The sequence below is a fragment of the Vanellus vanellus genome (assembly GCF_965231255.1).
Source record: "Vanellus vanellus genome assembly, chromosome: 16".
NCBI classification, from domain to species: Eukaryota; Metazoa; Chordata; class Aves; order Charadriiformes; family Charadriidae; genus Vanellus; species Vanellus vanellus.
In genome coordinates this window covers 14,109,785-14,122,085 of record NC_138921.1, presented here as the reverse complement: position 1 = coordinate 14,122,085, position 12,301 = coordinate 14,109,785, and the positions used below count along the sequence as shown (strand labels likewise).

General features: G+C 45.3%; 1 protein-coding gene across 1 annotated transcript; it reads left to right on the top strand.

Moving 5' to 3' along the window:
• Positions 1 to 631: 631 nt before the first annotated feature.
• Positions 632 to 9,583, top strand: MORN3 (MORN repeat containing 3; the record flags this gene model as incomplete). Its single annotated transcript, XM_082491747.1, has 5 exons — positions 632 to 776; positions 1,476 to 1,633; positions 3,711 to 3,870; positions 6,763 to 6,947; positions 9,394 to 9,583. 5 exons carry the CDS (start codon positions 632 to 634, stop codon positions 9,460 to 9,462), a joined length of 717 nt encoding a protein of 238 aa, XP_082347873.1. The 3' UTR covers positions 9,463 to 9,583.
• Positions 9,584 to 12,301: the final 2,718 nt, after the last annotated feature.

The following is a 12,301-nucleotide window of genomic DNA, read 5'->3' as shown; positions in this document are numbered from 1 at the left end:
AGAAATGTTGTGGTTTCGACCCCTTTTAACAAGACACATACAGGATCGATATTTTTAGCAGTAAAGGAGCCTGAGCTACATTACTGCTGGATGTATGAAGTGTCCCAGCTCCTGGTGCACCCCAGGGACACCAGCCAACTCTCTGACCTGCTCCATCTTGTGAATGTTTTCCAGTGTCCTGAGATATTTCCTAGCAAACAGATAATTTTCTGATTTGCTTAAACGACTGCTCCAGCCTCACACAGAGACAGCAGAGGAGCGGCCGTGAGAAAGAGCCTGGCAGGGTTTTGGCTGTATGGAGAAGGGGCCTCTTTTCCCTGTGTTCCCCAAGACCTCTGGCAGGTGCCAAAACTGATGCCCACCACCAACCTGGCCTGCTAAGACTTATTTAACATTTTGTAACAGGCCAGGCTATTCTGCGAGTCTATTTTCAGATGGTGATGGTTTGTACTTCAGTATTTTTAGATACCTTCTGTTTGTTATATCTCTATTTTCCTCCTCCAAAGCTGGAAGTCAATTACTGACTCAGGTACCTATGAAAACATAGCTGACAAATAGACTGTTCTGCTTGTACCTGTCTCTCTAATTTATTGGTGACAATCATTTGTTTTCCTCTCCAGCTGTGAAAAATATGCCCATCGTAAAATATCCCAGGGCTACAGAGCCTCTCTGGCACGAATGGGACAGAAAAGCACAGAAACGTGGATTAAGACACACGGTCTATGCTGTAAATGGGGATCAGTATACTGGAGAATGGCTGGACAACTTGAAACACGGTAAGATAGACCATTTTGAGAAAAAGTACCAATTTAAATGTATTTATAAAAGTTCTAGGGGCAGGGAGCGGTCAGTGGTTGTATATGCTCCTGGAAGACCATTCATTCACGTATGACTATATGTATATAAATACGTCTTTGATATGTGTCATGCAAAAACATACTCAGAAATATTTCTAATAGGTATCTTGAAGAGCTTTTGCATGCACTCAGGGGCAATTACCTGAAATATCTGGATAATAGATGTTTAAAAATCCTCTGCAAGAACAGCATACTGCAGTCAGCTCCACACGCCAGGATGTGCCCTGGCTGCGTGGTCCCTGGAGCTCTCTCGGCTCCTGACTTGGCTTCAGGAATATTAATTTATCCTCAAGTCGTGACGGGTGCTGCAGGAGACAGAGGAGGGGAAGGAGACCCTGACTGAGCCCTGAGGAGCCAGAGCAGGACAGGCTTGTTTACAAGCAGTAAACCAAGGTTTGGAAAGATTTAGGTGCGTTCAGCAAAGGCCACACAGGAAGCCCCTGATCAAGATTAATGACGCATCCAATTTGGGAAGCTAAACTGAATCGCAGACATAAACCTGCCTTGGTACAGGGAATGCCGCCTTGCCTGGGATGGAGCTGTAGGAAGGCAGCCCCGTAAATCCTTCTCCTAACAACCATGATGGTCCCCCCATAATTCCTCTTGTTTGTTAAACAGGTAAAGGCATCCAGGTATGGAAACGCACCAGAGCTATTTATAGCGGTGACTGGAAGTTTGGGAAGCGGGATGGCTATGGCTCATACAGCACTCTTGACCCTGTAACTAAGGAATACAAGAAGGTGTATACAGGCTGGTGGAAAAACGACAAAAAATGTGTAAGTGAGATTTCCTGCACCTGCCAGCAGTGAGGCAGCATTCCCCAAAACGTGGGGAAGTGTTGGGTGCATATATGCAAAAAGATCGCTTAAAATATTTATTTTTCAAATACTGAGGCTGAATTGAAGGGTTTTGGAGAAACAAATATGTGGAACAAGAAAATGAAAGCAAGAGAAAAACTCTGGTGCTTAGGCTTTCTCCCCCAGCCCTCCCCCACTTTGCTGCTCCTGGTGTTACTTACCTCCCCACAACAGATGCTGCAGGAGCTGCACCATGTCCCACGGTTCACAATAAGGAAGCAGCAGCATGACTCCAGGCAGAAGCTATGGGAACAAACCTTCCTCCAGGCTTAGGCTCTCTTTAAGTCTTAATTTGAACCTGCAGAAAGCCCAGGAAGCTTCAAGAATAAAAATCCATCATTCATAAAAAGCCAAGCACAGCCAAGAGTGCCCCATCACCCACCATCTCCCCTCTGGAGAGGGACCCATCCCACCCATTGTCTGGTGATCAGGCTACAGCCCCAACCTCCCACCAGCTGCCACAGAGCAGCAATCACTGCCCTGACTCACCTGCAGCTCAGCCAAGCAGGATGAGAGGTTTCATATCGCGTGTCTTAATCCTTCCCACCCATCCCTTTCATTCCTCTCATCCTCGAAGCAGTCAGAGGAACTTGTATTATAAGCACTTTCTTCTGGGAGTTTTACAGCATATTAGCCAAATAACATGAGTTCTTTTGGAAATTAAGCCTGTCACATAAATCACTGGTTTTTCTAAAGGAAACATAATGAGGAAGTCATCTGGTAAAAATGACTGCAATCTTATGTGCAAAATCCTTGTAGGAACATTTTCTGATCTGCCAATGGAAACCTTGTGTTCGCCTTTGTGTCTGCTCTTAAATTAATAGCCTCTTAACGCTTCTCATTGGCTTGTGGTTCTATGGCTCCAGTCTCTTGGAGGGACCTTCCCCTCCCATTCTTTCAGGATATATTTTGAATGATTGAGCTTTGGTGAAAGATTTATAACGACATCCAAATATCACTAGGGTTGTTTTTTTCTCTACAAAATTCTCCCTTTTACATCCATGCAGTTTAATAAAATTAATGCTCAGAAAAATCAGTTATTTCCAGAACTGATTTTATTTTTTGTTCAGAGATAAATTAACACTTTATTCCTATGGGAAAACTCCTTAGGAATCTGTAAATATTTCTTACTGGTATCACTCCCTGGTATAGGGAGTACTTCTGGACTTCTCTTAATGGCAGACAAACATGTAATAGAAACACCTCCTTGGGGCCCCAAGCTTGTACACACCCAGTGGTCTTAATTCAGAAATTCACCAACCAAACCCACCAGTGGCATCGAGCCCGAGAAGAGAAAGCAAAGAGCGGAGACTGCTCAGCATCAGAGCTCACCTGCCCCACCGGGGTGACGCCTGCCGCCCTGGGAGACTGGCCCAGCGACCAGCTGCGGAGAGGCATGTGTGGCATTGCTGCCTGTGCCTGCCGCTCTCACCGCAGGTAGTCTTCAGGGCTGGCTTTAGTTTCTCGTGAAGGAGGAAGGAAGCAAGGCAAGGGGCAGCTTAGGACATTACCTCTTTTGGGGGTATGGATGGAGGAGAAGGCAAAAGCATTTGCATGGTCAGCATCACTTAAGAGACCTTCAGCTGGCTCAGGGGCAAGGGAAGGAGTTGCCCAGCCTGGGACACACTGTGCTGGAGGAAGCATCATCAGGGTTGAAAGGCATAAAATCCCCATGTTGAGAGACAGGTCTGTTTATGCTGCCTATCCTCAGGCAGCTTTATATACTATATACTATATATGCTTTTAGCTAAATATTAGCAATGATTATGGCAATAATAACATACTGGGACACAAACCTAATCGTTTACCAAAAAAAAAACCCATGCCATCACCTCTTGTTTCCTTCAACACATGAATAGTCACTGAGCTGGGCTGCTAGCAGCCAAGTGTAAAAATATTAAGCAAAGGAGTATCAAGAAAGTAATATCCCAAAATTGAACACTGATCCCTTTCAATTCAGAGGCTCCTAACCAGCCATCTCTGTGCTGCTCTCCAGGGCTACGGGGTGACGTTTTACCCTGGCGGGGAGCGCTACGAGGGTGAGTGGAGTGATGGGCTGCGGAATGGCTGGGGACGGATGTACTACTGGGACGGATCCATCTACGAGGGGCAGTGGCTGGAGGATCGGCCTGGCGGGCAGGGGATGCTGCGGCTGCGTAAGTACTGGCCACCCTCACCCAATGCATCTGCCTGCCCCCTTTAAGGTGTTTGGTGTCATGCTGCTCTCCGGATGCCTCTGCAATCCAGATTTCTGGATGCTACATCGCATCTCCTGATGCAGCCTTGCGTCAGGGTTGTGGTTGCTCCCCTGTGTCTTCCCTCCCCTCCTGGTTTGGGGCTGGAGGCAGCACAGGCTGTGCAAGGGCCGGTGTTGCGCTGCTCAAGCCCACACGCATGAAAGCTTATTTTTGCTGTGATTTACATTTAAATGACTGGGATAGTTAGGGTTAGAGATAATACACTGTTGGGTCAGAGAAGAGCAAATCTCTCTTTTCAAGCCAGGCATTTTGCCAGACATACTGTCTAACTGCTGCATACCAAAGAGGAGTCCAGTTTCCAGCACAGGAAAAAAAAAAAAAAAAAGAGACGTTTTCTTTTTGAGTTCACTCCATCCCCTCTCTTACTTCCGACACTGGCTCATGTTGAGTGAACACAGGGGTTTCATTAGTACATGATCCCTTCCCAGAAATAACACCGAGCACATCACAGATTGGGAATGTTGGGGGCAATCTCAGCATAAAAATAGAAATTTGGATTTTTTTCCCCTTATTTTGCTTGAAGTTTAACATATTTTTCCCCAAAGCCAAGAATCCCAGTCCTTTCCAGTACAAGGCACTGCATTCCAGCAACATTTGAAGAAATGCTATCTCCATATTAGTATTCATCTTTTTTTTGCTTGAAAGTGATCCCAAAGCTAGTAATTAGTTAAGCAAAGCAGCTGTGAGGAACAAGCATGACCTTCACTGCACATCACATACAGGAGTAATGTTTTTAAACTGAAAGAGAGTAGATTTAGTTTAGATCTTAGGAAGAAATTCTTTCCTGTGAGGGTGGTGAGGTACTGGCCCAGGTTGCCCAGAGAAGCTGTGGCTGCCCCATCCCTGGAGGTGTTCAAGGCCAGGTTGGACGGGGCTTTAAGCAGCTTCGTCTAGTGGCAGGTGTCCCTGCCCGTGGCAGGGGGGTGAAACTAGATGATCTTTAAGGTCCCTTCCAACCCAAACCATTCTATGATTCTATGACTGTGCTCTCTCTGATGACTGTAAAGTCACTTTGGAGTGATGGCTCATCCAGATGAAAGCAGCACCCGCTTCCAGGGGTAACTCCTTCCACTCATGTGCTTCACTCCTGTCAAAGTCACCCTCGGCATTATAAACTGACAACCTCTCGGGGCTGAGCTGTGGTTGATGCACCATTTCAGAGCCCAGTTGCCCCCAGCATAGTCTGTCACCAATTGCGAGCTGGATTCCTTTTGGTTAAAATTAGCCAGAGCGATTATTTCATACCCACAAGCTTAATGTATTCAGCTCAGCCACTGGAAGCATGCCCACGTGCTGGCAGCTTTGAAATGGTGAAAGAAAAAGAATTCTTCAGTGGAGGTCACGATGAGCTGCAGCTCAAGATTAAATTGCTTGTAGTGGCAGTGTGCCCGGCGAGGGCGAGCTTGGCTGGGAGCACTGCACTGATTCGCCGCCTCTGCTAAAGCCTGTTCCTGAACGACTTTTAAATCGGAGCATTGGACGTCTGCAGAGACCTTGGCTGTGAGCAATGCAGCCTCTGAATGCTCTGAGAGGAGAGTGGATGGGAGCAGCCGCGTGCTGCGGTGCAGCTGGGGTGTTCGATGGGCCCTCCATCACAGGCAGGTCTGTGACTTCAGTGGTTTCTGACTTGTCGGCAGCTGGAGAACAGAAGCTGAGCTGCTCCCACCTGTGGGCAGGGCAGGTCGGTGTTGCAGATAAGCACACCATCAGATGCAAGCTGAAGATAACCACCACCACAGCTCCAACCTGTAAACCAGACCCTGCCTGAAGAGCCCAGCAGCCACACTCTCCAGAAGCATTTTTGTTTTTTCCCTCTTACCTTATGGAGTTCTGGCAATCCCCAGCTACCTCTGTGGCACCATGCAGGGTGCCCTGGCATTTTGGTCATCTCTTGCCACAAAGAATGATGAAGTTCAGCTGAGACCCAGAGATATTTCCACTAAATAACTTGGTCAGAAATCCCTGTGGTTTTTGGCTTAGAAACACCATATGTAGGAAAAGGCGACAGCAGAGGACTCTCTTAGTGAGAGGTGGGTGGCTTGGATGTATCTCAGCCCCAACATCACTGTGGGTATGATGTCCCTTCTCAACCAGTGTCCCTGGACAAGGCTGCTCTGCTTTCCCTGTTTGTCATTCCTGGAGAGCAGCAGAACCCCAAAAAACCTCTCTTGACTTGCAGAAAACGCCAAGAGATGCAGTACAGCTGGAAAAACAGTCTGTAACTGATTGCCCAAACCGTTCAGACATTCACAGCAATCCTTGCTCTGTAATTCATTGAGGAAAAACATAACTAGAAGTATTATTTGAAATCAAGATTATTTTGACTGGACAACGATCAGACAGTGCTGCTGTTCCTTGCCCGGACCAGCAAACTTCTTCAAGCCAGAGATCCTGTGTGATTAGTTGCAGTGACAAATTCAGAACTTGTGTCCTATAATTTTTCATGTTGTGAAGAGTGACTCAGCTACTAGTCTTAACCCTGGGCTCACTTGCTCCGCGTATCAGCAAAAAATGAATATCACTGGGAGAAGAACAAAGCAGGTGAATGCTATTCTTGTTCCAAGTGGGCAAGCGTGGGCTTCTTCCGCAGCCTTTTCTCCCTCTGTAGCACAGCAAACAGAGCACTGTGAAAGCAAAATGACACACCATGCCACAGCCCCCTCAAAATTACTAGGAGAAACCAAACAGATTATTTTCTCTTCTGTCAGTTTGCTGTGTTCATTGGTTTTGTTTGTAGCCCCTTAATGAAACGGTGCGAATTTCACAGTCTGTTCATGTATTTAATTGCAGCAAATGAAAATCGGTATGAAGGAGGTTGGAAAGATGGAAAGAAGCATGGCCCAGGGAAATTTTTCTACTTGGATAAGGGACAGTTGTTTGAAGGTACCTGGGTGGCAGGCATTCCAAAATGTGGAATTCTGATTGACTTTGGCAGAGTCGAAGCTCCTGCCCCTACTCAGTATCCAATCCCAAAGGTAATTGCTTGGAAACGTTGGGTTTGCTAGTGATGTTTGCATTTATCAGCGCTCAGGGCAGCTCTCCAGGTAGCATTTCACTCTTCAGGCGATTACCCCCATGGGGTTCCCAGCTCACGGGGTGTGTGCTCAGTCTTTTGGCCGGCAGTGTCCTAAACAACCCCATAGGGACAAACGGCCCCTCCAGCTACTGCTGGAGCCTTCTAATTACCTACACCTGAAAAAATGCAGTTCTCATGCACCAAAACTGCTTAGAGACCTGGAGCAGCACAAAGGAAACGGGGACAATAGAGGCAGAGACAATAGTGGGATTTGCGTCAAAACCAAACGATTTCACCAAGCCAAACTGCTAAAGGTGACTAGACCTTGCCAAAACCCGAGCAGCTACAGTGCTAATATCAGCTATTTGCTTTACTGGGGCACCCCAAGCCAGGGGCTGGTCCACCCCCAGCAGGGTAGAAGGATGTGTGTAGCAGATGGGTGTCCAAGAGCCAACATGCTCTGCTCCCCTTTTCCCATACGGTTGACACAGGCTGCGGAGAAAGAGCCAGTCCCCGTCCCTCTCCCAAAGACTTGGTGAGATGCACAATGGGGCACACAGACACCCCAGGCCATCAGCCTGGCAGCTGCCGGGACGTTATACATGATTTCAGCACAGAAGCTGGAGGATGGGAGAGCCTGTCCCCTATTCTGTGCCCTGGGAGGAGGACAGGGAACGGGGATCACTAGGGAACAGACATGGCTCCAAGTGACACAGCCGGCCAAGAGTCTCAGCTTGAATCCCCCTTAGTCTGTGTGCTGCACATGTGGAACACAAAGGCATCACATTTCTAAGGCATGGTTCCTGCAGGATACGAGTGGGGAAGCTCCTCTTTGCTTAGGGCTGAGGAGAACCACACCGGACAACCACAGCACACTGCTTTATTCCAGTAACACTGGGAACAGCACGGCCCTGTGGCAGGTAAAGCTACCTGCCTTCTTCCTCTGCTCCAGGGACAAGGTTCTTGCAGAAGATATTGGCGCACAGCCTAACACAGCTCACAGCTGTTACATCTTTACTTCCCTTATTTTTCAAATCTGGTTTCTGTAGCAAGGGTCTTTTGAGCATAGACGTTTTTGACAGGCCACTTAATCCTGCTAATACTAGGCACACCCACAGCAGTGCAGAATAATAAACGCTAAACACTCACCAGGGAAAAACAATCTCAATTTTGCAAAAAGAGTGAAAGGGGCAGTACTTCTGTAGCTAAAAATATTTACCTTACAAGGTTTGTCAAAGGTCAGCAGAGAACAGCCTGGGATTCCAACAACCCAGCCCAGCAGCTGTGGGATGAATTACCTTTTCACTAAGGCAGGATGTTCAAGCCTGGCTGTTTATTTAACTCCCTGCAGACCAGATAATGACCCAGTTTTCTTCTGCTCTATGAGCAAAATGAAAGCATCAACTGTCACTGCTGTTATTGTGCTTTCCATCAGAAGAGATTTATTGATCTCAGAATATGAAGGAAGTAACAGATAAAAAGAGAAAAATCGACTTCAGATTTTCATAAACGTTTTGCCAAATTACTGTTGCAAGCAGCTGTTAGAATAAAGTAGATGTACGGTGAATGTTAGAAACTGCCAAAACCAGAGATGGACTAAATATTCAGCTTTCACCTGACAAGAGGTTAACAGTGAGGATCTGAACTTCTGCATGGGAGAAGCATTGCTGCATCTTCATTAGCAGGTAAAAGGGGCAAAGGGTGGGGATGCACAGGACAGAAAATGGCTGAAAACCAGAGAGCAATTCTCACAAGCTTTGAAGGAATCCAGTACATAGATGATGGGGATGCATCACGGCAGAATTTCAACATAACCGCAGAGGTGGGGAAAGACACAACATCGTAGACTTGAGATATTTGCTGTTCTAATTATTGAAGCCAAGGCTTCAGAAAGTGTAACAAAATAAATGAGAAAAAGACCGGATGTGTTCTGCCTGGGAGAACACCACACACACACGAACACCCCAGAAAGCATCAGGACATAAAGCAGGTCAGAGCGAGATGATTAGTTCCTGGCAGGGCTTTGGCGCTTCCCTCTCAAGAATCTGCACACAGGTGGCTCCAGACTCCTGCTTTCATGTGACCTTTAATGCTCACTTGGGTGACTGCAATTACTCACCTTTTGAAACAACAGGCGAGACCCAACAGGCTACAAATCAAAACCAGATTTGTCTAAGAATGCATTAAAGGAGAATCAGTTCACTCCACACAGAGCTATTTCGAGGAGATGAAGTGACATTCAACATACTGATAGCAATGTTTCAAAAACAGTAATTGAAAGGCTGCAATATAAACTAAAGTCCTGAAACACAGGAGATTCTGTTAATGCTTGAGTAATCAATATCTATAAAACCTTAAGTGTCTTCAATTACACTGCATAACTGATTTGTATTCTTTTTATTTAGATTGAACTGGCTGATCCAGATGGTGTTTTAGCAGAGGCCCAGGCGATGTTTGATGACAGCCAAAATTAATAACCGGATGCTGAAGAAAAAAAAAGATGTGAGATAAGAACACAATCCTGGGTTACTTATTGAGTTTAAAATCCACACTGGGGTGTATCATGTCATGGTCTGCCTCACTTTCCCTTCAAGGCTGCCCACGTATCTGCAGGTGGCTTTGCTCAGAGGCCTCCTCCCACCCCCCACTGTTTTGGAAAAGTAAGCAAAAAAGAGAAGAAAAAAAATAGCAAAAAGCACAAGCAGCAAAATGCTGGAAGACAGGCACAGTGACTCTTTGCCCAGCTCCTCTGGCTTATTTCTCCTGTAAAGAAATCGCACTCTGTTGGTTTCAAGGTCTTTCACATTGCCTTAGAGAAGGGTTCTATTACCTGCTATAAAAGCAAAGCCCTACAAAAGTAGTCAAATAATCATCCCCTCCCACCTCCCCCAAATTTAGCCCGATACGTACCTGTGACCCAAGATGGCTTTTGAAGTTCTAACAGATCATGTTTCAATTAATATTTTTATTAATGCAACTTGACTTGCTCTCTCTGTGCATAACACGATGCTGGTTCTCATCCCTAACCCCCGGCAACGCAGAGCACCAGATCTCACTCAGCTCTGCCCCCGGGCCAGCCCACGCACTGGACCCCCCGTCACTCAACGGGGCTGCGCTGGCATCTGTGAAGCACTGCTGAGCATCACCCACAAGCCCGAAGGAAGGTGCCACTGCAGCCGGTGAAAAACAAACTGTGGGAGAGTAGGTCATTAGTTCACCTCATTAATACCATGCTTCCGAACCACCTCTTGGTTTACAGTTCGTTTGGTCCCTTGACTCTTCGTGTTTTCTAGGCTGAAAGATAACCTACTTTTCTACTGAAGCACTCAGAGAGAGCAACAATACAACATGCTTAGTCCCAAGATTTAAGCAGTGCTGACAGGAGGCAAAGCATGTCAGCTACGATATATTCTTTATACCTGCTTGTTTGAACAGGAAATTTTATCTTTGTATTATGACTGAAATGAGTAACTGAATACATTTAAAAGACCCTTAGAAATACACAAGATTAGCACAATAGAGCTGAAGAGATAAGGGATATAGAGAAAATAAGCATATTTTATGCCTTTAGATAACAAATAATCAGCAACAATTGAGTATATTTTATTTCAGTAAGGTATTTTATATCTAAATAAGGGATATACAATAACCAGTGTTTAAAATGCTTGAGGTAAATGCGTAATACCGTTAGTATAAATAAGGGATAAAAACCAAATTTTAAGTGCACTCTTAATGTTCAGATCCGTGTGTTTGGGTCTGATTACTGCCTCTGTCGCACAGCTACAAGACTGTGCCCACAGCTGGAAAATGAGAAACATACTCGATATCATGGCTTAAAGTGCAGAAGATAGTCAGAAAAGCAGCTGTAATAACAGCGCCATTAGCTCAGAACCTACCAGCTTGAGAAAGTTAAAAATAAGGTTGTCCCACTAGCTTCTAATTCTGTAATTCTTAAACCAAAAAACCCCACACGTCTCTGTCACTTCGTAAAAGATCCACAAGGTAACGAGAAATTCAGCTACTTATTCTCCAGGACAGCAAGTAATTTTACAAAATAAACTTGGAAAATATATTTTTTGGACTTCCATTCAAGATAACATCATAACTTTAAATACACAATTTATGGACACAAGCATAACTTTTAAGCCTGACAGCATCCTTTCAACTGTTTGCTCTAGTGTGAATATTCGAGTCAGGTTTTCGTCCTTTACCAAGGGTTTTTAAGAGTCTTTTTTCCCCAAGACAGGAATAGTATTCCAGTAGAGGATGGGATTTTGTGCCTACTACTAAGATTTTGTGGTTTGGAATGCTGCTTCATTAATGCCTTTACTAACATAATCCTTCCAGTGCTCTATGAATGAACACCTGTGGTCACAATTCTCACCATCAGCAGACTTACATCAGTAATAGGATATACTTGAAGCATAATGTAATGGCAGAGCTAGAGAAAATCCAGTCTGACGTTTGTACGCCAGGACTTGTGAACACCCTTGCAAGAATGCCACCCAAAAAACAGCCCAGCACGTTTTTTTTGCGTGGTTATTTTTCTGAATACCAATACACCACAGGTAACCTTGTCAACGCTTTCCACAGTGGTGGTGCTGACATGAGAAATCAGTCCTGTTCGCTTCACAAGGCTGCTTCAGTAGTAAACACGCTCTGCCACCCTATTGCTGCAGGCACATCCTACAGTTTGTGAATACGTCGGGATAACCTGAGATGGAAGTTGGGTGTGAGCAAACATGTTCAGCTCAGGCTCAGTCAGACACAGCTCCACCGTACTGTCACGTTCACTCCTGTCTAATTTCAAACGCCCAGGTTTCTATTCCACAGTGTTAGCTACAATAGGGAGGTCAAGTTTTGTTCCATTAGACTTGAAACCTGTCTCAGTTTATGTTCAAAAAAACCCAGCTTTTACCCATTAAAGCTCAAAGCTGCTCCACAGAAGGACTGCATTCCAATAATTTCACTTCTGAACATAGCCAGAATGACTGAAGCAGCCCAGGATAACCGCTGCAATCTTTCTTGGACAAACGTCTCATCTAAGAGACCAAATGGAAGTTTTTGCTTAAAGAAGAAATAAAAAACAACGCAGTAGCCTCACTGTAACAGACACGTGTCTGAAAGTAAGCAGCAATATTAATTACAAATAACCTATTTTTCATAAATAAATCTACATAGAGGAAAGTAGTCTTCCAGATTCTCTGGAAGCAAACATGTACGACAAGTTATTAAATACAACACTTCAGCAAGGAGAAGACTTTTTCTAAACAAGGAAGACCGAGGCATAGCTAATTACTTGGGAATCCAATG